We start from the raw sequence: 25,853 nt of genomic DNA, 5'->3' as shown, positions 1-25,853 counted from the left end.
CAAGGTCTTTGGGACAGAGAATAGCATTGGGGCAGCACACTTGTCTCTTTCTGTCTTGTTCTGGGGAACTCAGAATGCAAATATCATCTGAGAAGGTTGTGTTCCATGTTTGTTGTAAACAAGAGCTGCAGTTTCCTCTTGATGGTTACCATGGCAAAAACAAATTTATTCAAAATGTGTGTGGAGTGTAGTTTGAACCTGGCCCCTGACTTTCTTTTTACAAATAAAGTTTTATTGAAACACAGCATACTCATTTATTTGTATGTCTACCCTTGGTTGCTTTGGGGGCTAAAACAGCACAACTGACTAGTTACAACAGAGGCCTTCTGATACTCAAAGCCCAAAATATTTATTACTTGGCCCTTTACAAAAAAAAAAGGTATGCTAAGTTCTCCACTCTTAAGGATCATTAAAATTGTCTTCTGTGATTCATGAGCTGCATAAGCTCTGGTTGAAATTCTTCAGCATGCCCACTGAAGTGAGATCTGGTGGGAATTTTCTTCAGCTTTGTGGACAGAAGCCAGGGGGAAGGGAGTGAACTGAGTAAAACCTTCCAGCCGGGGAGATTGATGTCCAGGGAGGGTGGCTCTGTCAGGGGCCCAGGAGGAGGAAATACATTCTGGGGAAGTTTCAAGTTCACTTGAAAGCCCTGGTGCCTCTCTCTCTGACAATTAATAAAAGAAAGTGTTTGACTGTTTTGTGTCATGCTGTTGAGGTTTGGAACTCCAAGAGAGTTCCGGGGTGTGAGAAGGAAAGTGTTCCCCCTCCCCTCACAGGCCTGTCACCATAGGTTTGCTGTGCAGTGTCTCAGACGCCCCAGTGCGTGCAATTTAAGAGACTGTTTAAAAAAATGTGAGCAATGTTAAGACCAACCGCAGGGAATAGGGCAAGGCAAGGGGGCTTAGCTGTGGATGCATTATGGGGTCCAAGCAACGTGAAAGAGCCCTGTTTGCTTTTACACCTGGCTGTCACAGGTATCATTGGATAGACAGTCTTACAGCCATGGTCACTTGCTTCAGATCGTGTCCCTAAGTTGGTAGTTAGCAATGTTGGCAGTTTTTATCATCGTGGTTGGAGGCAGGGTGCCCCTGTCATCATCTAGTTGATAAAAGCCTTGGATGTGGGCAGACACATCCTCTAGTTCAGCCTCCCTCCAGCTGTCCCAGTACTTCAAAAGCCTGTGGTGGGGGTGGGGTTGAAAAGTGCATCTCATTTGAAGAGGAAGTTTAACTGGAACCTCCAAGGAGCTCACAACTGGCAGGGCAGGAGAGGGAAGTATAACACAAAAGAAGAAAAGGCTGAACAGCAGTAAGTTACAGGGCATGGGATATTTCTGCTACCCTTGACTCACTCCCAAATGTGAGTAGGTAGGACACAGATGTGAGTTCAGTGCTCTGTGCTCTGGAGTCTGGAAACCCTTATGTTAAGGAAGCCTGGAAAAAAACCTATTTTTTTTTGTTTAGCATCAGGATGCATCTTGTGTGGCATGATGGATGGACTGTTCACATCTGGGGTACTGCACATCTGGGGTACTGCCACATGAGAAGAGTTAAATCTATGACCTGAAGGATTCATCCCAGCACCATGGAAGACAAAGGACCTTAAGAGCACCACAGGGTACACATGAGAAGTCTTTTCTCTTTGATCCCACAGGAAGGAGTCTCCTGTTATGTGCAAGTGGACATCTCAGTCACAATCCATTGGATTCTCTCACCTCTCCTTAAGAGAGGCAGAATGGAAGGCTGTTGATGGATGGTGTTAGTCATTTTCACTTGAGAGCTGACCACAGCAGGAGTGGAAAGAAAAGCCCAGTGTGTTGGGACACAGAGCAGTCACGTCTCTAAGTCTTTTGCGTTCTTCTTGGCCCCCTGGTCTCCCTATACCCTACTTGAGGACCTGGATGTGGAGCTGCTCTGGGCTGCTTTGGTCAATGTGGGATCCAAGGATGCTACCCCAGTCACTGGGAATGCAAACCATTTGAGATGGAGAACATGAGGATAATCTTTGAGGATGTGTCCAGGATACTTCCTCTGATAGTTATGCTCTTCTTAACTGCTGGGCACGCTGCTTCACTGTGACAGTTGAGAAAGACACCTTCCCACTCTGCCCTAGATCTTGTTAGGTACCCATATTGTGAGGGACATATACACTACCCCAAAGAACCTAAGTAGCATTAATGTGGCAGTTCCTCCTCTCTTTTTTGGATAGACATGGGCTTTCCTTTCAAACCAGATCGACTGAAATTAAGTTATTTAAGTAACTGCTGTGATTTGAATATAAAATATCCTGCATAGACTCAGATGTTTGGATAATTGGCCCCTAACTGATGGTGATGTTTATGGGGTTATAAAACTTTCGGAAGTAGAGCTTTGCCAAAGGAAGAGTATCACTGGGGGCGGGCTTTGAAATTTTATTGCCAGACCCCACTTCCTGTTTTCTCTCCGTTCTGGACTGCTGGCACAATGTGACGGGCCAGCTTCATGTTCCTGCTGCCATGCTTTCCCCACCAAGATGGGCTCTATACACCTTCTAGAACTGTGAGCCCAAATGAACTTTTTCTCTTAAAGTTGCTTTAGTTGCTGTATTTATCACAGCAAGAGAAATTAAACAAATGGAGCATCTTCATCAGTTGACTGTCAAAACTGGGACATGAAGATGTGTGGAAGTGTGTCCTCCCGAGATGCTGAGACAGCACTGCATCAACATGGTTGGGTTTAAGCTCCTCATGTGGTCATTCTAATGTAAGATGACATGTTCTATGTAGGACCTCCAAATTCAATCCATGGTTCTCAAGGAATTTCCTTGCTATTCAATCCATGGGCAGGATGACAAGGAAACAGAGGGATTGAAACAATGCAAGGAAGGCTGGCGATGGTGGCGCATGCCTTTAATCCCAGCACTCAGGAGGCAAATCCAAAAAAAAAAAAAAAAAAACAAAAAAAAAAAAAAAAAAAAAAAAAAAACAATGCAAGGAGACTTAATTTCCTAGGAAGCATGAAGGATAGGGCCAGATTGCTCTGCCTCCGTAAACAACTGACTACCAAACCACAAACACTACAGGACTGTTTTAGGATGGTAGGTGGCAGCAGCCCAGGACTGACCCTGTGCATGGAGCGAGCATTTACTCCCTGTCTCAGGAAGTTTACAAAGTGATCCACAAAGAGTTGCAGAGATTCCTCAATATTGTCTGAGACCCGATATAAAAAAGGAAGATTCGAAACTAGTATTGACATGGTGGAGAAGGTAACTTCCCTTCAGACTACAATCTGCTCAAATGGCTAAAACAGGAATGGGTGGAGTCCTTGCTGCTGAGATCAAGTCAGCTGAAGAGCGACGTTATAAGGGGACAGAGGCCTGGGTTATATGACTTCCAAGGTCCCTTCAATATCGAAGACCATGTGGGCTCCTCTGAGGCTAAGGCTGAGGCTGGTGAGGAAATGGAATGGAGCAAAGGAACGGGGCAGTGCTACAGAGCTCACAATCCACCATAGTGCAGATGTTTATGAGCTTGAGACTGCATTTCTTTCAGGCCTAAGTTCAAATCACGTCAGTTAGCGAATTCTCTCCAGTTACCCACCTTCCATGTACATACTTGCAGAAAGGAGAAATATTATCTAATATATGATGTTGATTAACATTTCTTTATAGAAGAGTTTGCTTATTAATAAGTAGGTTTTTTCTTTTGAGATAGGGTCTTATGCATAGCAGATATTTTGCAACTACAATCTTACCATGAATGTTAATATCTTAGGAAAGCCCTGGGGAATTTTGATCTGCATTGAATGTCCAAGCTATAATAAGACACTGATAATAAAAGCTCTTGGTTTGCTATGGTGGTCTATGGAGTGTGGCCTCTATCTCTGTGGTGGCAGACACAGTCACCCAGTTTGTGCCCTGCATAACTCTAGAACAACTGTCTGCATAGATACTGGCGTGAAGATTGCCGGGACATTATGTTTGTTGGCAGCCTCCACATTGTTTCAAAGTCCTCAGAGATAAAAGAAGAAAGAAGACAAATTCCAGAACTCTAGCCAGACCCGACACTCCTCATGGAAGGATAGGAATCACAGGTTCTGGTTTCCCAGTACTGTGGATGGACCGCCTCTGACTACGTGCACGCATGCATGCCTATGCGTGCATGTGTGTGTGTGAGTGTGTGTGTCTATGTGAAGTCAGAAGGCAACTTTCGGGGTCATTTTTCAGGTGCCGTCTTTCCTGTTATTTGAGACAAAGCTTCACAGTGCTTTAGAAGTTGCGAAGAAGTTCTACTGGAATTTGCTGAGGAGACTAGCTGGGTGGCCAGGAAGCACCAGGAATCCTCCTCTCTTTGCCTCCTCAGAGACATTTGCCTTTCGGGAAGGGGGATCAAGTCCTCATGCTTGCAAGCCAAGCACTTTCCTGGCAGAACTCTCTCTCTGCTTCTACTTTTGGCCTCTATTTCAAGAGCCACACCTAGGTTAAAATCCACCCCAGAGATGCTACTTCAGTGAGGTGAGACCAAGGCCATCTTCAGACCTGAGAGTCGACAGCCCTTCCCCATAGACACCCCAAATCCATCTTTCCATAGTCATCTGTTGTGGCTTATATGTAAAATCTCTCCACTAGGCTCCTATGTTCAAATGCTTGGTCCCAGCTGGTAGCTGTTTTATGAAGTTATAAAAACGTTAAGAGGTGGGGCCTTGCTGGAGGAAATGGGTCCACGGGAGTTGGGTCCTTGGGCTTCTCATAGCCAGGCTCTCTCCTTCCTGTCTTGCCTTTGCTTCCTGTTCCACCAAGATGCAAGGAATACCAATGGCACACTCCTGCCACCATGCCTTCCTTTGCATGGCTAATGGTGTCCCCTCCAATCACGAGCCAAAAGAAGACTCTTCCTTCCTTAAATCACTTCTTGTTAGATGTTTGATCACAGCAAGAAAAAAAAATTCTTGCTGGATCAGGCTTGATAGCATCTACCTTAAAATGGTTTCTGAAATGCAAAGCAGCTTTCCCTATCTTTGCTCCCCAAGTTCTTTACAACATTATCCATCCCTGAATCAGAACAAGAAGAGGGCCTCATTCCCCAGCTGCCCTTCCTAGCATGCATCCTCCAACCCCGTGCCAACAGAGAGAACCACCCACATTTTTGGAAAGGACAGTCAAGTAACAAAAGCAGGCAGAGTCCCCTTGAACAAATCCGTTACCTCCAAGAATGAGGCTCGAAGCCGGAGCACATTCCCTTGCACCGCAGACAAGCCACGCCCCTTGCCGACTGCTGCTGGCCCAGGGACATCTGGAAAAGGAGGCACAGAGAGGGTGTTTTCCTTCACATTGATCTCTGGGAGAGTTGGCATAACAGCAAAGGCCTGCGTGGGGTTCAAAGGGCTCCTGATCAATACGCTGCCACTCACTGTTTACTGGGAACAGAGAAGAACATCCGGGAATGGGGCCATAGGCGGCAAGTGTTGAAGGGTGGGGCCCTTCCTAATAAAAGCTCTACTGGGGCTCCCCGCCAGGCTCCAAGGCTGTCTCTGAGTGCCGGGGCTGTCTGGAAAGATTGCTACGAGGGGCCATCTGCTTCTTTCCCCACCTTCACTCCTGTCTTAATCTGTCTATCACTGGAATGGAATCTTCCAGCGTCTCCTTCATTGCCTTCTGATTTATTGATAGGATGTGACCGAACCAACACTCCAGGCACAAACAAAGGAACATGCCTTAGCTGTTTATGGCTCAGAGCAGGACTTAAATATTTTGTTAATGGACCAAGAACAATCTCATGAGCCTTTGAAATCTCCTCTCCGGGGAGGGAAACACACAAGGCAACTTTTGTTATTCATTATAAGCCCTAGGAAACAGGAGTGCCTTTGGCTGCCATTGCTGTTGTGGTTAGATTCAGTGGCTCTGGTGGGGTCCTCGAACCAGCAACTTTACTGACAAGCTCACCAGAAAAGCAAAATCCCTGGCCCCTTTTCATCACACTGCCCTTTAACAGAATCCCCAGACATTTATTACATTAGAATTGGAGAGGTGGCGGGTTAGTGATGGATCTGCAGGCTGAGAAACTTAACCTAGCTTTCCCCTGGGCATGGGGGAAGGGAAGACTTGGTAGAGGTGTGTGAACCATCTTGTTCTTATCAGAAGCAGGCAAGGCTCAACCCATTAGAAACGTAAAGGAATAAGTTCTTCATCTTGACAAATGCACAGAAGGTAGAGCGTTTGCTTAGTGTCCACTCTGTGCCGTGCATGGGGGCTTTAGTATTAGAGGCTGTATGCCCAAAAGGGGTGCACAAGCCAGGGGCTCTGGAAAGGGAAGCTCATACTTCTCACTCAATTTTGCAATCCGCTGCTGAGTAGCAGCGAGGGATAAGTTGCGGTGCCAGACTGTGATTTGGACATAAATGTTAGAAGTATTGAAGAAGGCATCAATTCATAAACCCATATGGGAGGAAGAGGGAGGCTTCTTCAACTAGGCCCCTTGGAGATTTAGACTGTGTAGGTTGAATAGACAGAAAACAGTGGGAAGGGACAAGCTGTGAGGAGAACAAATGGTAGAATGTGTACTTTGCTGTCACAAATTGGGTGTGCTTCTGGGGACTTTTGTGGTTCACTGGATTGTGGTGTGTGTCACACACACACACACACACACACTCACGAAGGCCAGAAGACCATGATGGGTATTGTTTCTCCACAGGCACAACCCACACTGTTTATGTGAAAGAGTCTTATCCTGTGGTGAACTCACAGCGCAGGCGCAGGCCCAGGCTAGACTGTCTAGCGAGCCCAGGGTATCTATTTGTTTCTGCCTTATGTACTACCACGCTGGCTTTTGTTTATGTGGGACCTGGTGATAAAACTCAGGTCCTCATGCTTGTAAGGCAAGAAATTTTGGGACTTTTCTATAGCCCTCTGTTTGGTTTTAAAAGCATGTGTGGAGGTGGGGGAGGGGAGGGGACCTGGTGAAGTTTGTAGGTGAACCTATTCTTAATGATCCTTTACAATATCTCCCTCCTGCACCTACATCTCCCAACAGTTAGACCAGCAGTTTTGTGGGCATTCAGAGGGCAGTGTACTTATATTTGTGTCTGATTAGTGCTAAAATCATGTTATACATGCCCCCACCCCTGGAAATGGGTCTTACTATGTGATCTATTCTGGCCGCAAGCATGAGATCCTCCTGCCTTAGTCCCTTGAGGGTTAAGATTACAGATCTATGCTAAGTGTGAGCAGTGAGATGGTTCAGGTCACTCACTAACCATCTTCCTAAGTTGGGGGCCGGGTTCCATAGACAGAGCTTTGTTCCTTAAGTTATTGGCCTGTGTCTGTGCTTGCATCCACCCCTCCTCCTCCTCCTCCTCCCTACACCTCAAATTATACGAGCTGAAATATAGCAATCTTTCCACACTTACTACTCAAGGGGTTCCAAGTGTGCTTAATTCACAAATAAGGCTTCATTGTTGGAGTGTTTCAGCTACACCCAGAGGCCTGGAAAGAAGTCATTCACGGAAGCATTTCCTAAGTGGCACGGCAGGCCTGAGCAGAGCTGATCTCCTAATGAGGGGCTATTTAACAGTCCTCCCAGAAGAGGATTAGTTTTGAGGGCTGATCTGGAGTGGAGCCTCAGTGTGGCTGCTAACTCCTGTTTGGTTGAGAAAGAGTGATGTAAGACAGGGCTGTTCCTCAGCCTGACAGCCTGTGATGTGGTGACCAGACTCCCTGTGCTAGGTCTGGCATTTCTCAGCTATGCCTGTGACTGGATGCAAGCCATTGTTCTGCCTAGATCAGGTTTCTGCTTTGTCAAACAAGAAAACCACCTGGGTGGGGCTGCCTGGCTTGTGTCCCCCACAGCACTCATTTGGGAGATGTTACAGAGTAGCTCATGGCAGCGGAGTGGAAGTGAGGATGGATCACGTGAGAGAACACAAATGGCGGGCACCGGACGTGCGAAGGCTGCTAACCTTTAAGTTGCCAGCCTGTGCTAGCTGCAACAAGAGAATAGGGGAGCGGGCCCCTGTTTCAGAGAGAGGGGCCCTGGTGTGGGGTCAGGCTGGGCTGGTTTTTGTGTGACTTTTGTCCCATTCTCTTATTGTACAGGACCAATGGCTGGGTTTGTTGAGTCTTTCTCTTCCTGACCTACTGGGATAATAGGAACCCAACATGCCTCACGGAGTTGCCAAGAAGGTTAAACGAGACACTGGGAAGGATTTAACACACACTTTTTACGCACTGTGTATTTACTGTTGTCATTAGATCTTGTGAAAGACAGCTCGAAAGACCTTGAATTGATTGTTCTGGAACTTTCTTTCAAGCTTTCGCTTCCATGGGGACTTCTGGGGGAACTATTTTTGGAAGGGCAGACCCCATATGTTTTTCGTTCTCTACTTTCTTCCTTACCTATTTGTTGTCTCTGTGATTTGATTTGAAAAATAAAAACAACAACAACAACAAAAAACACAAGCAAACAAAACAAAGCACAAGGCCAAAGCAGGCTCCATACTTTGTGATTAAGCAAGGCTGATTTTAGCCTTTGTCCTTGAGAAACTCTTTTGGTTTTGTTCTGCTTTCTATTAATTAAACTTGTTTGTTGGCAATCTCATACACATATAATGAAAGCATTCTCCCTCACCCCCATCCTCTCTCATTGCCCCTTCTACTAGGTCAACCCCCTTGCCCTTCCCTACCAATCTGTTTCCCACATCACATCATTTTGTTTTGTGAGCTAGAGTTTTAACCAGGGTTGTGTGTGTATAACCATGGTTTAGAGCTGTGCATTGGAACCTGGTGGGTACACAACTGAAAAGAATGAGACACCACTTCCTAGACTCTCTCGGTAGTTGGTATTTCGGCAAGAGGGCCAGGGCTCTATGAACTTCTCCTCCATTCATGGCTGGCTGCACACAGGCCAGGCTCATGCAGGCCCAATGCAGGTCTCTGCAAATGGCTGTCATACTTGATAACCTCTTTCAGCAAGCTGTTCCTAATGAAGAAAGGCCACTGTTTTCAAGCATGTGATGATGGAGGAGGTCTATGCTTGGGCCAGGTAGCCATAGCGATGTAGGTATAGGAACAGGAAGCAGAACTTAGTCTCCAGCTGGCCAGTGGGCCAGTTTCCATGACAACAAAAGCTCGAGGAAAGCAAAACAAATGGCCTTGCAAGGAAGAGCTACATTTGGGCAGGCAGGCCATGCATGTAACTAGTTTTCTGGCTGACTGTTCTACACAGTAAACAGTCACTTGTTCCCTGCATGCCGTTCACTGGAGCCAGGCAGACCCAAGGATCTTCAACACAGAGGAAATGATGACCTTGTTGATTGAGGAGGGGGAGGGGAATTGGCCCGCAGCAGAGCTCCAAATAAGAGCCTCTGGTTTATAAACAGTGCCCTTCTCTGAAGGAGATGCTGTTGACGGATGGCACTGTGTCTCCCAGCCTCTCCCAGGAGCTGAGTATAGATGCTTAAGGGGACCATCCCTTTAACAAAGGTTTCTTAGAATGCAGCATCTAATCAGCCTTTTCTCTTGAGGGAAAGAAAATGCATTTTGACAACTGGTTTTGGCTCTGGTTTGGTAGGATGTGGTACATGTAATATAAATTCTTAGAACTGAATTGTGCATTTATTTTTTATTTTCCTGTTTTTTTCCATCCAAATCAAAGCTTCCTCTCCCTCCCCTTTTCCCAGTCCACCCTACCTCCTTTAAAGACTTAGTTAGGTCTTCACAGGACTTAGGCAGTTACTGGAGGTATAGGGAGCAAGAGACAGCCTGGGGTCTCTAATCTCCTTTAAACATTTGCTTTCTGGTGAACTTCTAGGGGAAGTCTCTCTCTCTCTCTCTCTCTCTCTCTCTCTCTCTCTCTCTCTCTCTCTCTCTCTCTCTCTCACTCTGTGTGTGTACCCACGCATGTGGCAGCCAGAGGTTGGCATGGAATACTTTCCTCTACTTTTCTCCACCTTCTTCTCTGAGCAACTGTCTATCACTGGATTCAGCTAGGGTGTCTGGCCACTGAGTTCTGGGGACCCTCTTCTCCCCACCTTTGCCCCCACACCAGGGTTACAGGCATGCATCACCGCTCTTCACTGCCTGGATGAGATGTGAGTGCCAGTGATACAAACCTGGGTCCTCGTGTTTGCTACTTTATGGACAAGACCATCTCCTTCACTCGCCAGGAACTGTGCTAATAACAAAGTGTTAGCACAGAGAATAATATGGGGTTGGGATGGAGAGGCATTTAAAAGGGATGACTGCAGTGTTCGGGGCGAGCGTGGGGATTAGAAAAGAGGTGTCCTGCTCAGTTTCTTTCTCCTTGCGGGACTCGCGTAAGATGAAAATGGCAGGAGGATACTGGTTTGTAGCTCGCCTGATTCATGTATCATGCAGTGGCATCCATTTCCCTGAGCTCTAACACTTAGTTACCCTGCATGCTGACTTGCAGTCATGGGTCCTGGGAGGTACAAATAATCTCTGTGTTTTTGAAAATTTCACTCCTCAGATTGTGACATTAATTAGTCTTGTAATTGGTCACCCACCTTGTCCTAACATCAAATTACTATCTAAGACCTGGTTCCTTAAAGGGTTTTGAGCTGGTCCTAAAACCTTCCAGGTTCTTTCATTTATGAGGAGGAGGATCTCGTGATTATGTGACAGTCACAGTCTTGCCCTCTGACTGTGGTCTATTTGTACCTGCACATAACCCCGTGACCATCCTCAGTGCTTCCTGAGGCAACATCTTTCAAATGAATGCTGGATTCAATCTGTCAGGGGATTTTTATAGGTAAGTCCTACAAATACAGGCCATTCAGGGTCACTGGCTAACCTATTAGGTTACTTAAGTCGACCTCAAAAAAATTCCACTAGCAAACAGGGAATGAGAATGGAGATGAGAGGAGCAGGCTGAAGTTCTGAGAGGGTCCAGAAAGAGCCTGTGTTACATTCAGCTAAACCAATCCTAAAACCACCCCACTACTAGAAATAGGCCAATACCCACAGCTCTGCACTCCGCCAAGTGCCTTCACTTCCTTAACCACTCTTTGTTCACCCCTAGGATCAGCCTTTGAAGACTGCCGTTATTCCTAGCCTGCAGATGTTCAAGAACACGGCCTTCTGGAGGAGGGAGGGGCTTCTAAAGCCACTTCTGTGTTATGCTCTGTTTTTCTCGATGATCATGAATGTAGCTAACATTTATTGAGTACCCTTTGTCCCAGGCAAATGTCTAGCATTTACATACTGTAATATTTCATATAGGCATTCTGCCAACTGTACCAAAGAGGTACTTTTTTTTTTATTACTTTCATTTCTAGATCTCAATACTGAGGTCCAGAAATATTGAGGCTCTTCTGGAAGATCCAAGAGTATATGTGACTGAGCCATGATGCTGCACCAGGTAGGTTTATGTGTGCTCCTTAGCTAACCTGTTATTGGTCATCCCACCAAGAATACTATACTTTACATTTTAAAAGTCAGGGCACACCCCTTATCTTGCTTGGTCTTCATAGTGATCCCAGAAGGAAGGTATTTTTCATTTTGCTCATGAGAAAAACAAGTCCATAGAACTGATGGGGTTTACTTCCTAAGACATAGTTCATACTTGGATTATGAAAACCCAGGTCCGACTCTCTACCATACCAGAAGTCTCCAGATCCCAGACAGCTTCCACTGAAGGTGTCCTTGATTCTGGGAATCTGGGAACAAAAGGAGGAATGCAGGTCTTTAGGGTCATGAGATTGTTGTGGAATAATAATTTGAGATGTGTACATTTGTCTATGCTGTGAAATGTTTGTTTAATGATGCAAAGTTGTGTTGCTTTCTTTTATGTTGTATTTGTTTAACTCTGTGAAGGTGTGTTACTATGACTTTGTAAAACACCTGATTGGCCTAATAAAGAGCTGAATGGCCAATAGCTAGACAAGAGAGGAATAGTTAGAGCTGTCAGGCAGAGAGAATAAAAGGGATGAGGGTGAGTGAGAAAAGAAGGAGAGGAGAGCACCAGGGGCCAGCCACCCAGCCACACCCAGCCATAGCCATGTAGTAAGAAGGGAAGACATAGAATAAAGAAAGGTAAAAAGCCCAGAGGCAAAATGTAGAGAAAGAGAAATGGGTTAACTTAAATTAAAAGAGCTGACTAGAAACAAGTCAAATTAAGGCTGGACATTCATAAGTAAGAATAGGTTTCTGTTTTTTTTGCGGGGCAGCTAGGTCTTGGGTTCCCAAAGGCAACAAACAAACAAACAAGCACACAACTACATGAGGTCCTAGGAAAGTTTGATTTATGAGAAATAGAGTCGGGCTCAGATACAATTTCCTTGATCTCAGATTTCTACCACCTTCTCTTGTTTGGATCAATAAACTGAAAGATGTTCAAGGCAACAGATAGACTTCAAGTACAGAGGGAAAGGTCATAGTTAGAGGAAGTGTATCAGAGTCATGGATCACATATATTCTGCCTTTTCCTGGAAGCCTGGAAAGGGACCAGGTTGTTAATACCTAGTACAACATCATGGATCTGGAGCTTGATCTTGGACCCACATGGTGGAGATGGTGAGACAGATGGTGGTTTGGGGACTACGTGCTAAAAGTCCACTGCTCAAAATTGTCAGTGCTTAACAAAAATAAGAACTAACAAACTTCCTTCTTAGCCAAGAAGGAAGGCATTCCTGGGTTCATTTCCAGCTCTTAGTAAGGATCCCTGGAGGTTGATGTCACTGGACTACCTGATGAGGTTCATGCTACGAGTTCAAATAATTTCCGTTTACTGTTGCCACTCAAATTCCTTTCTCAGTGCCTTTGCACCTGGGTCTCTGGAAGTCTTCAATGCACATTCTAAGCTTCTTTTCATAATTATCTAACCCTCAGAGACCTTCAAGCCTACAAGTGGCTTGAGGCTCCACCTTTCTTATAATAAACAGGAATAACAGCAGTTGTAGTAAGTGTAGTTATTCTTCATTACCTCTGTAGACCATAACCATGGATTCAACCAACCTTGGATGAAAATCGTGGATAGAGGCCCTGGTGAGATTGCTCAGTGGTTAAGAGCACTTATTTCTCTTCTAGAGGATCAGGATTCTGTTTCCAGAGTCCATGTGTAGGCTCATAACCATCTATAATTTCAGTCCCAAGGGATCTGGTGCCTTTCCTGGCCTCCAAGGGAAATTCACACACATTGTGCACAGGCATACATGCAGGCAATGCATCCATATATATTAGCATAAATAAACACTAATGAACCATGGATAAAAGAAAATGTGTGTTTGTATAGATTTTTATCAATTTTGCATAGTATGGTACTGTGTGAGGTGTTATTTGAGAGACAAGCACAGATCCTGTGCAAGGTGACACATTGTTTTCTTATAAGCGTCCTGAGCACCTTGAATTTTGGTATCTGAGATATTCCCATAACTGATCCCTTACAGATACTGAGGTACAGATGTATTAGGTTTAGAGTTTTCTGGACAATATGCTGCAGCAAGTCTCGGAGGCAGGTGTATGTCAAGGAGTAGTCTCCTAGTTGTGGCGGTAACCACAGTGGCAGCACCTTGGAACTTGTGAGTCCTTGGAAATCGTGTGTGTGTGTGTGTGTGTGTGTGTGTGGTGTTTGTCTGCATACCTATGTGTGCACATGTGGAGGCTAGAGGTTGACTTTAGACTTCTTCCTCCATCTCTGTTATATCTTTTAGGGCAGAGTCACTGAGCCTGGGGCTTACTGTTTCTGCTAGACTGGCTGATCAGTGAGCTCTGGGAGTCCCCTTGTCTTGCCTCCCCAGTACTGGGATTACAGGTTCACACAGCAACAGATGGCCTTTTTACATGGGTACTACAGATCTGAACTCAGGTCCTCATGAGTTTGTGGCAAGCACTTTACTAACTGAGGCATCTCTCCATTCCTGCTGATCTTTTGATCCATCCAAGGCCTAGGCTGAAACACAGGGCTTGGTCATAGGTGCCATTATATTTGGAAGTTCCCCAGGGGTATAGACAAGATTGGGAGCCCTTCTGTCTCAGCACAGTCCTTCTGTCTTAGTCCAACCCTCAGCTTCTCTAACTCAGAGTTCAGTTTTTTAGCCCATTGGTTTAATAATTTTCCCTTCTAAACCCTTGGATACAGTTGGTAGGAATATAAGTTATAATAGTAGAATAGCCATTTGGAAAGCAGTATTAGGCTCCCAGTACTAGATATCTGTATCTATATAGCTGGAAAGAGATTATAAATAATGAAATAATGAAAGCAGTCACTACTAGAGAAGGTGGCTACATCCCAATATCTTTTGCAGCTTTATTCACAATAGCCAAGATAAGGAATCAAGCTAGATGTGTGTCAACCAGTTGATGAATAAGCAACAGAATGGTGTGTGAACTCCTCCAGTAGAATGCTGTATATGTCATCCTTAGTACATCCTTAATAAAAGAAATCCTAGGGAGATGACTTAGTGGTTCAGGGCACTTGCTACTTTCCAGAGGACTTGAGTTTCGTTCACAGTAGTCATCTAGGGCAGCTAAAAGTAGCCTGTAACTCCAGCTCTAGGGGATCCGATGCAATCTTCTAACCTCTACAGGCTCTGCACGTGCATGCTCATGTGTGCATGCATGTACGCATGTGTGTACATACAATAAATAATTAATATTATTTATCATCAATTATTAATTAGTTAATTAGTAATCAGTCAATAATAATATCTGCTGGTTTTGGCCACTGAGATGGACCCAGAAGCATTAGGTTAAATCAGTTAGTCCTGGCACAGAAAGGCAGGCATTGCTCATTCTCATGTAGGTATCCTAAGAGGGTCCCACAGAAACAGAGTGGGTGTTGAGTGCCAGGGTCTGGGTCTAGGGAAACGGGGAGATGGTCCTAAATGGGCACCAAGTGTGAGCTATACAATGAGAGTGCATCTGGGAGATCTAAAATATAGTGTTTTGATTATAATTTTGTACTTAGGATTTGCCAAAAAAGTGGATTTTAGTTACTTTCATTACAAGGAGAAAGGTAACTGTGGGGGAGGCTCACGAGTCAAGGCGTTCAAAAATGTCCACAGATACAGTCAAAGCATTCAAAAATGTCCACAGATACAGGAACACAAACTTGCAGGCCTCATGTACATATAATTTCTGTATGCCAGTTCTACACTGAGGTAGTTTTACCTCAGTGAACTGTGCTTCCATGTTAAACACGACATACTGATGGTGGGAAGGATGACAAAGAGAATCTGATTTTACCCCAGACTTGAACTGTACCAAAACTGAATGTGCACAAACTCTACTGAGGAAAATGAGTAGATGAACAAAAGGATGAAAACTAAGAAATTCCAAAGGAATACTCCTTATACAGAGTAAAATATGTTTTGTGCAGCATTTGTTTTAAAAGCTGTATTTTAGAGCTAAAGTCAGACACAGCAAGGGACATCTGTAACCCCAGTGCTGGGGGTGGGGTGGGGCATGGATCTTAGGAGGCTTTCTGGCCAGCCAGTCAAGCTAAAATGGTAAACTCCAGGTCTAACATTCTCAGCTACATAAGGAGTTTGAAACAAACTTGAGCTAAAGGCCTTGGTCTCAAAATTAATAAAATAATATTTAGGGAGGTGAGAATTTCCCTATTCAACTGCAGGTGGTCCGCAGAATAATTATGACACATATGAACCAACTGAACTAGAAGGAAAACAGTGATGCTTTACCCTGAGGCCCAGGTCAGGCATGGCGACCATCAGCTTGCCACCCCCTGATTGTGATCCTCATCTGTTGCTTCAAATGTCTCTAACAAACAACACACGAAGTTTTCCACTCCTAGAATTCTAAGCACTGGACCAACAGAGCTAATCTCAGTTTTTGTTTAGTCTGTGAATTTTCAGCCTCACTACACAGTTCAGTGAAAGGATATCAGAGCTGAGGCGATTTATTCTCATCCATAATTATCTAGATGAGAACCTAAAATGCCCTGTATGGAGACTGTAGGAGCCATGCTCACACACAGGGGAGGGCAGAGGGAGAGGAGGGAGAGAGAGTGGGGAGAGAGAGAGAGAGAGAACCAAAGATTGCCAAGAATGCTGTTATGTGTCCCCTAATAAAGACAAGATCTTTGCCACTGTCTCGTGAGATTCAGCATTGTTCTAGAAGTAATTGGCATGGTTGGCTTCCTTGTCATGGTAAAGAACTCAGGTCAGATAATCATTCAGCGAAGGAGAAAGATAGCAGCCATTTCTATGCCTCCCCTTAGCTGCTGTCATGTTCTGAGTCAGTTCCCTCAAAGCCTGCTCAAGTGACTGATGGAACCCTCTAGAATACAGCTTATACCCACTCCTCCCATATTTGGGAAAATACTATTTTTTTTATGGCCATGGTCTAAAGTTTTTACTTGGGTATTTTCCAAAACCTGGGGAGTTGAGTGAAGAACAAACCAGAAGATGAACAGAGAATAACAGTTCTTGAGGGTGGAAAAGGCAAGACTGGGAGAATTCATTTTGCAGTGCATTAGAGGAAAACATCTGGATACAAAGGAACTCTGTCATGTATCGGATCTACCTCCCTCCTTACCCCACCCCTGGTCAGCTTCCACTGGGGCACAGGATCTGTCTCATGGAGGAGGAACTGGTCAGTGGGCAGAAAAGAGCAAGTCCAGACTTAGATTACAGTGTGTTCTGAATAATTTCTTCTTCTTCTTCTTCTTCTTCTTCTTCTTCTTCTTCTTCTTCTTCTTCTTCTTCTTCTTCTTCTTCTTCTTCTGTTATTATTATTACTACTGCTGCTGTACTAAGGCCTTGCACTTGGTGGAAAACTTACTTCTTTTTTTGATTGTTGGGATACTTTAGTGTGGAAGCCTAGACCTTTGCCAAGACCCCGGAGGTTCTTGGGTAGAAGAACGAGAGAAACCTTCTCAGCCAGACCACTTCCTCCAGAATACCACACCTCTTAAGAAAATAATAAAAATCAGTGGCTTTCCATGCAGCTTGCAGTCATGGAGCTCGTATGAGCCCAGTTTGGGTACTTCCTTCTAGAAGAGTTTCTTAATCCCCTCCACCCTAGAGCTGGGGAGGTGTGGGGGCTGCCATCAGCCTCAGGGAGGATGGAGGGTCTCAGTCAGTGGCAGCCTGGAGAAGAGGCAGTCAGCATATTCTGGGGAAAGAGGAAGGGCTGTGGCTTCCCTGTGTCTGGTTAGAAGGACAATTACTGCATTTGGTACTTAAATTCCCAAGCTAGGTCCATGCCAGGGGAGGTGTTAGCATCCTGAAATGGCAACAAAGCCAGACTTCCTGAAAACGCTCCTCTTCAGGAAGGGCAGTCCATGTACCATGAATGACATGATGAGCTCAGTTAAGTTGCACTGAGGTAGAACAGGCAGACAGGAATTGCACGTATGTCTACTAGTAATGTCTACCTCTCCACACAAGCCCTAGGCTATAACAGAGAAAGTGCTTGCTTAACCAAAGTAGGAAGTTATCTATTCCCTTTTCTTTCTTTGCACTGTCATTTTACTTTGTACTTTTAGCTCCTGTATTTTTAAAAGATAGGGAAAATGATAAGACCCTCACCCAAGGTTTTACAGTTCTTAGAAAGTCCTGAGACGAGAGACACTGAGAAAGGAGAGCTATCAAAATTCTATGAACTGATCTGGACAGATGGATCCTCTCTTCTAGGCCTTGGCAAGAGCCCTTGAAAGTACATGCCTGTATGTGGTCATCAAAAGACCCCTGAATCTTCCAGAGGTCAGGAGATTGGGGTTACTTTGACAAAGGCATTAGGGCAAGGTGCAAAGTTTCAACTCTTATACTGAGAAATTTGTTGCTGAGCGACCAGCTGCATGAGACAGCACATGGAAAATCTAGGAACTTGGTCGTCCAAACCTTGGACACAGACAGTTTTGTTTAACTTTCTATTGGCAGGGTGAGAACTACGGTGATGGAGGGAGAGAGGAAGCCAGCCTCCTTGGCGGCCAGCAGCTTGCTGATAGCCCATGTTTACACACTGCAGTATCCAAAGCAGGTCCACAAATCTTATTTCTTGATACCCCACTGGATTGATGGGACAAGGCTTGTAAGACTGAACTCAGATTTTCCTTTGGCACCAACTGCTTTTGAACTAGCTACCAACATTGCATGGGCTAACATGAAAAGAGAAATGTACAAGGCAAAGGGTCTTCTCATCAGTATCTTCTTCGTCTTACCTCTAGTGGGGCTTGCAAGTCTAATGCAGCTCAGGTTAGCCTAAAATTCCCTGCATGGAAAAGGATGACTTTGAATTATCTTTGACTCTACCTCCTGAGTGCATCACCATTCACGGCGTATGTTGTACTGGGGAATTGAACCCAGGGCTTTCTGAGTGCTAGGGAAGCAGTTTATCAACTGAGCTACATCCCTACCTACCAGAGGACTTTGTTTTAAAAGACAGTATCTCACACTGCAGCCCAGTCTAGTCTGGGCTATAGCCAGGCTAACCTTGAATTTATGCTAATATTCCTGCCTCAGTTGTCTCATGAACTCTATGATTACAGGCATTCACTCTACGATACCCCACTTGGGTGTTTGTGGTTGCTTTGGGAAGTGCTGGGGAATTGAATTCAGGGCCTCATGCAAGCTAGACAAGCCCTCTACCACAGATATCCTAATCTATACCCTGATGTTTTTTTTCTTTTTAAAATTGTTTTATTGAGCTATATATTTTTCTCTATTCCCCTCCTTTCTTCCCCCCTCACCTTCTACCTTCTTCCATGATTCCCATGCTCCCTATTTACTCAGGAGATCTTTCTACTTTCCATGTAGATAAGATCCATGAATGTCTCTCTTAGGGCCCTATTTGTTGTCTAGGTAGGCTCTCTGGGATTATGAATTGTAGGTTGTTTTTCTTTGCTTTATGTCTAAAATCCACTTATGAGTGAGTGCATATTATATTTGTCTTTCTGGGTCTGGGTTACCTCACTCAATATGATGTTTTCTAGATCCATGCCTGCAAATTTAAAGATGTCATTATTTTTCTCTGCTGTATAGTACTCCATTGCGTAAATGTACCACATCGTCTTTATTCATTCTTTGGTTGAGGGGCATTTAGGTTTTTCCAGGTTATGTCTATGACAAATAATACTGCTATGAACATAGTTGAGGACATGTCCTTATGGTACAATTGAGCATCCTTTGGGCATATACCCAAAAGTGGTATTGCTGGGTCTTGAGGTAAGTTGTTTCCTAATTTTCTGAGAAATCATCATACTGATTTCCAAAGTTGTTTGCACTTCCACCAGCAATGGAGGAGTGTTCCCTTTACCCCACATCCTCTCCAGCATAACTTGTTACCAGTGTTTTTGATCTTGGCCCATCTAACACCCTGGTGTTTTCTAATGGATCTCGTGAGACACTTCCATCCCCACAGCATGGGTATACGTTATGAAGAGGAATCCTAGAGGTGGTAGCTGACCTGGCACTTCTGATCCCTTCCCTGGTGCTTCTTCCTCCAGTGCAGCCCTTCCTAGGAACGTTTTCCTTCTTTGGCTCTGACCTGCAGCTTTGTGGATAACAGAGCACAGCTATATGACCCTCACTATGACCCAGAAGTTGATCGGACTCCCTTGAGAATCTTATCCAAGTAGCTTGGGGGAAGTGAAGATAAGAAAAATAAGGTCCTTTTATGGGATCCCTTCCTCCCCCGCACCCACACTTTCTAAATGAGAACAAGCTGCTGGAGTTTCTGGGCCTGATGTCTTCAGGTTACACTCAGAGTCTAGTTCATCTCATGGCTCTTAGATTTCAACTCTTCATAAACTTTGTTTCTAGTATAAATTTTAATCTTAAGTTTGGCGATATCTGTTCATTATACCTTTCAGTTTGGTGAGACACTTGTGTATTTAGCATTGTGCTAGCTTAATAATGTAATCCTATAAGAATATAATTTCGTGTGTGTGTGTGTGCATGCGTGTGTGAATTCTAATTTTCAGGATGATATGCTTTCATTGGCCTTAGCTTAGGAAAGGGGCGGGGGCTGGAGAAAATCAAGCAGGAAGGTTTTAAATCTTGCCTGTCTGAGTCTTAATACCTTGAAAGGAAACTTGCTGTTTAAATGTGTTTTGTAGCCCAGTTATTAAAAGTCGGCAGGTTTCACTATTCACTCCTGCTAGGAACCTCAAACTTAAGTTGTAGGTTAGCTTATTGACAATGGAAGCTTTATACACACACACACACACACACACACACACACGAGGCTGCCTTTAAGGAGGTGTTTCTCTGGTTTCAAAGGACACTCATCTTATAAATGACTCCTCTTCTCTCTTTTTTCTTGCTGACATTTTTAAAAACTGAATATTAAGGACAGCTTTTGAGCCCAAGTATTTCATCCTTCCCTTGACTTCTGCACTGCATAAGAACCTAGTTGTACCCTAGGTACAGTTGGCTTTTGAATGTAAGAAAGCTGTAGATCTTTAGAACTGAAAGGACCTTAAGAAGGTCATAGGTCAATTTTTTTTCTAAGTCTAATTTTATAAAGCAGAAATTAGATGTAGGCATGGTGGCTTATTCCTATAATCATATACTGAGAAGGCAGAGGTAGGGGGCTCTATATGAGTGTGAGGCCAACCTGGTCTACACAGGGGGACCGTGTTTCAAATAAACAAACCAAAGCCAAACAGAAGGCTTAGGGGTAAGAGCAGTTGTGACACAAACTTTATGACCTGAAAATAGATTACTGGAACCCCCGGTAGAAGGAGAAACCAACTCTCAAAGGTTTTCTTCCAACTCCCATGTGTGTGCTGGAACATATGCACACTTTACTCACACACACCACACATGCATGCACACTCACACCCACACACCATACACACACACACACTAATAATGATAAATAAAAGTAAGTAAAGACAAGCATAGAAAAAAAAAACCCTACCAATCAACCAAACAGGAAATGGACATTAGAGGTGGCCATTCACCTACAAACAACTCACTGTCAAGGTCTCACCTTTGAAATTTACTAGATGTGATTCAAATGAGAAAATCAAAACTATAGAATGCAAGGTAGTTTGCGGAAAATTTCACGTGTCCTTGTCATGTGCTCTTGGAGTGCTGTGCCTTTCACTTCTTTGTGGTACCCATCATGGTGGACCTCATCTTCTGCCCACTTTGATGACCTTTAACAACTCTTTCTGCTAGATTGCAAGTTTTAAGATGACAGAGTTGCGGGAGTCTAGTTCATTGGGCTACTGCTAGTCCCCAGGATGCCTTGCACATGGTAGCTCCTTAAAACACACTTTGGTTTAGAAAGTCCCTTTGACAGCACTCTCAGTTTTTGTCTTTGTCTATGTTTCTTGGCATCAAAAACTAAGACGTTAGATGGTCCTTTTCTGTGACGTTAGTCAGTGCCCTTCTGAGCCCTGCTCAGCTGTCCCCTCTCCTTCCTGGTTCTAGCACCAGCTCTTCTCTCCTGTTGGACTCCATCAAGTGGTTTCACCTCTCCCTTGCAGCTCCCTCCTCTACCCTCCTCAGATACTGGACTCTTGAGTGTAGACACATGAAACTGTCCCTTTTCTTCTTTGGCACCTGATCTCCATTTATGCCAGCTCCATCTATCTGTCTAGGCACCTGAATCTAGTGCCAAATCTCAGCCAACCACTCAAGGCCAACTTGGAAAGAGCTGCTCTCCTTGTTTCAGAGACGGACGTTTCCTCACAGAGTGGTCCATTTCTACTTCAGGCCGTAGCTCACATGCCAGTACCCAGAATGTAAAAGACACTGCCTGGACAGGAAAACACATTCCGTCACTGTCTTCTCGAAAGTGACTTCGCAGGGAGGGAAGAGCAGAGCATATTTCTGTATAGAGACTCTGTCCCAGGCTCTTCTAGGAAATAGAATATATACAAGTACTGGGAAATAGTGAAAACCTAGGCCAATCTGAGAGCGTTGTTAAATTGTGCAGGCTTTCCGTGGCATTTCTGGTCTTGGTGCATCAGCTTGGGATTATCTCTTTATCCACTCCTGCTGTGGGTGGCTCACAGAGTGTTGGGGGAAGTTCTGTGCATGCTGGCACTTGTGGCATTAAATGTAAACTCTGGATACTATTCGTGCTACCCATGTAGCTCCAGAAAGTTCTTTCTGTCCTTTCAATCTCAGAACTTTTGCGTTTTCATTATACTTTTTCCTTTCTGGACACAGGATCTCACGTATCACAGAGACTGGCATTGAACTATTGGCTCTGTATCTGCAAACCGCCTTGGACTTCAGACCCTCTTTCCCTGCTGGATTCTGGGATTACAGGTTTACACCACCACATTCAGCCTTATTAGACTTTTTGTATAATAGTATTGAGAATGAAACCTCGGATCCCATGTATAACAGGCATGCAACTCTACCCTTGACCTAATTCCCAGTCCTTTCTCATCTTTGAATGTGAATTATAGTCTTTAGCAGCTCCATGGCATCATTGTGAGAATCACACATAATGATACATATAAGATGTTTTGGGAAAACACAAAGTGTTTTGGAGATCGGGAGAAATCAAACATCAGCTGTTTACAGAACCCCGTCTTCCTTCTTCATGGCCTTTGTCCTCTACATACCATCTGTGTGACTATCGGCTTATTTATAGTTACACAGATCACTTTTGGAGAACTTGTTTCTTGAAAAATAACTTTACCCCTGAAATGTATTTAAAATAGAAAGCAGCCGTAAGACATAGCAAATGGGGACGGGTTAAGAGTACTGGCTGCTCTTCTAGAGGGCATGGGTTTGGTTCCTAGAACCCACATGATGGCTGATAACCATCTGTAACTCCAGTTACAGGGTTCAACTCTCTCTTCTGACTTTTGTGGGCACCAAGCATGCAACAATATTCAGCCATGCAAGTAGATAACACAGTCATATACATAAAAAATAAAAACAGATAAACCTTTAAAAATAATGAATAATGAAACAGTTTCATTACATTCCAATTCTATAAAATTTCCTTCTAAGCACTTTGGGTTGGCTCACGTGACTTTAGCATAAATCTGGTTAAATGCTTGAGAAGTCAGACATGTCAGTACAGGGAAGACTTTCTCCCCTATAGAATCAGAAGTGTTTGCGATCTGAAGGGAGATAGAGTCTGGTCAATGTTCATGTTTGTGTATTGACTAAATTCAACCCACGAACAAATTTATATCCTAGACCTCAGGGAACTGAAAACATCCTAGGGAAGGAGGGAAGATCTAGCGCTGAATTTCCTGTCCTTCACCTTTGTCAGCGATTAAGCCTATAACTGAAGCCATCCATGTCATGCCTCTGAGCCTGAGTTCTCCCTCTTGTAAAAACAGATTCCTGTAAAGATGTGAGAAACTTTGACCCGATGCAATGCATGGCCCACTGCCTGTGCTTTGCCAGAGAAGTCAATACTCTTTATTCAGGAACAAGGATTCTAGTTTACCCTTTCATGAGGAGGACAGCGTAGGGTCGAGAAGCCTGGGCTCTGAGGAGTACAGGATGGCTGCTAAGAAGCAAAGAAGACAGTTTGGGAGACATCTCTTTACCAGTAAAGAAAAGAGGGCTGCTGCCTAGAATGTGAGAGTCTTGAAGTGTAATGGGTAGAAAAAAAAGAGGATAATGAAAGAAACTTGTGTAAGAGTGTAGTGGTTGTTTATGGATGTGCAGGTACATGTGTGTATGCATGTGCATATGAGAGAGAGGGGAGGGAGAGAGGAAGAAGGAGAAAGATAGGGAGAGGGTGAGAGAGAGAGGAAGAGGGGACAAAGGACAGAGGACACCCTGGAATTTCATTTCTCTCCTTAATTTTGAGATGGTATATCTCACTGGGCTCCAACTTGCGTAGGCCAGGCTAGCTGGCCAACAAGACCCAGATACACCTGTCTCCGCTTCCCCACTACTGGGATTATAAGAGCATGACACCATGCCTGGTCGTTTTAAAAGACATGGGTTCTGGGGATTGAACTCAGGCCTTCATGTTTGCACTGCACCAACTGAATTGTCTCCCACCCCCACTCTTTTTAAAGTAAAAAATTTAAAACAACAATTAACTGAGCAAGCTCACTCAGAAAAAATTTTAATAGTGTTATCCACGCTTTCAAAAACACTTTTCACCATGATCAGTGTGGTATTGAAGGCTTGGCTAAAATTATAAAGCACTAAGCCGCATTGATACTAAGCATTAAAAAAGAAAAAGAGGGTGGAATGCCAACTTCTAGTCTTCAAGATAAGAAGAAATACTACGGTCCGGAGCCGTCTCCGCATCTCCCGCACTTCAAAGACTCCGCAGTTGGCAGTGATTCCGCTGTTTCTTTAAGCTTGGTCAAGGTGGCTACGGAAAGACAAACTTCTGCAAACCCTCACAGATGGAACGTTTCCACTGGCCTATTTTGGTATAAATATTCATCAAGGGATAGAAAATTAAACTAGATATGGGTCTGAGCTAGAAGCGGCTTGGCCTCGATTTCAGCCAGCCTTCAGTCATTCTTCAAGAGGGCCAGCTCTTCTAAGATGGGACTGCTGTTGTTTGGAGACCAGGGCCAACTGTTTCCCCAGCCTATGGAAATCCCTGGAGTGTGTCTTCAGGGGACTTTGGGCTGGGAAGCGATGGCTGCTAGATTCACAGGAAGGCCCGAGTTGGTTCTCAGGAAACTGGAAATATATCAAGGTGCGGCTCGTCTGCATCCTGTGGCCATTGCTTTCATAGATAAGAGAAGATAATCTGACTTTGGACATAGTCATCAAAAATTCTGAGTTCGGTTTGGCATGCATCTCACTAGTTGCCTTCTTATCTGAAGATATATCCTGGATCCCACCAAGGACAGCATCAAGGTGTCTGCCTCCCTCTACCCCTGCATCCCACTCCTCGTTTGCTGGTTCTGGTTTTAGCTCATGACTATAAAGGCCAGAGAGTCGGTAGTGCGGCATGGGCCCCACCAAGGGAGTGGAGCATTTTTTTTTCTCTCTTATGCATCTGTATCATACCCTCTACTGTCATGCTCCCTTTTTCTCTTATATCCTCTCAGGAATGACTGTCTCTGTCAGGAGAGGGGGCAACTCTCCCGTTCCCTCATCTCCTTGCCTGACTTTTCTCCATTCCACCGCCTTACAGCTGAGCCTTCCTGTGTTCTGCACTAACAGGGAACACACAGAGGGGAGAGAGAGGTGAGGTGGGGGATTCCAGCACAATCAGGATATCCTGGTACAGGCATTAAAGCAAGCAAGTCAACAACTGCAGAAGTCCCTGGACCATTCTGAAGGTGACACATGTGTCCAGTGGGAAAGCAGATCAGTGTTAGGAGTTCAGAAAAGAGAGGGCCTGGTCTGAACTGCCGGCCTCACAGAAGATGAGTGCAGGGAGAATAAGTCCCTCTCGACAAGGGGGTGTGTGTACAAGAAAGTCTCTCCGGGGAACTGGTGGCAGATCATTCAGGGCAGGCTGGCCATTGTCAGATCCGTGAGAGAAGAGGGACCACCACTGAAGTGGTAATTCCAGACTAATGGAAGGGAGATCTAAAAGCCCCAGCAGCAGCTCCTTGAGGCAGACTTCTTCCTTAAAGTGGTATCCACCAGGCTGCTGCAGGAACTCAGCCCTCATTCCTACGGTTCCCTAATCATCTGCTCACAGATCTATCTTTATTCTTAATTACTGTCTCTTAAAACCAAAGCAAAACTCACACAGACCTTTCCTCCCTTTGTGCATGTATGATGTTGCCTGGGTGCATGCTGTATGTACATGTGTGTCCACGTGGGTTTGTCATGGCATGCATGTGGATGACAGAGGGCAGCCTTGGGTATTGGTCCTTCCCTTTCCCCCTTCTTGAGAGACAACAGAGACAGCGTCTCTTGTTCACTGCTGCATATGCCAGACCAGCTGGGTGGCGAGCTTCTGGTTCTCCTGGACCCAACCTCATCTTCCAGAAGGATCACAGGGATTGCAGATGGGTGTGCTACTGTTCCTGGCTTTGGAGTTTA

The 25,853-nt window shown here is 44.7% G+C and overlaps 1 protein-coding gene across 3 annotated transcripts in view; it reads right to left on the bottom strand.

Moving 5' to 3' along the window:
- Lmcd1 (LIM and cysteine rich domains 1) overlaps window positions 1–25,853 on the bottom strand; it is a 61,263-nt gene that overhangs the window by 21,204 nt on the left and 14,206 nt on the right. The window contains exons 2-3 of one of the 3 annotated variants that reach the window (XM_050148563.1): window positions 11,593–11,648; window positions 5,181–5,269 (exon numbers count right to left, since the gene is read on the bottom strand). The exons of 1 other annotated variant lie outside the window; for it this stretch is intronic. In XM_050148563.1, coding sequence (XP_050004520.1) covers window positions 5,181–5,269 — 89 coding nt within the window. In that variant the 5' untranslated portion in view covers window positions 11,593–11,648. The remainder of the gene's footprint in view (window positions 1–5,180; window positions 5,270–11,592; window positions 11,649–25,853) is intronic. One more of the 3 variants, XM_050148562.1, reaches the window with a different exon arrangement.

The sequence above is a fragment of the Alexandromys fortis genome, unplaced genomic scaffold (assembly GCF_014885135.2).
Source record: "Alexandromys fortis isolate MF-2015 unplaced genomic scaffold, M_Fortis_MF-2015_v1.1 scaffold_59, whole genome shotgun sequence".
Classification (NCBI taxonomy): domain Eukaryota; kingdom Metazoa; phylum Chordata; class Mammalia; order Rodentia; family Cricetidae; genus Alexandromys; species Alexandromys fortis.
This window is presented reverse-complemented; position numbering and strand designations above follow the sequence as displayed.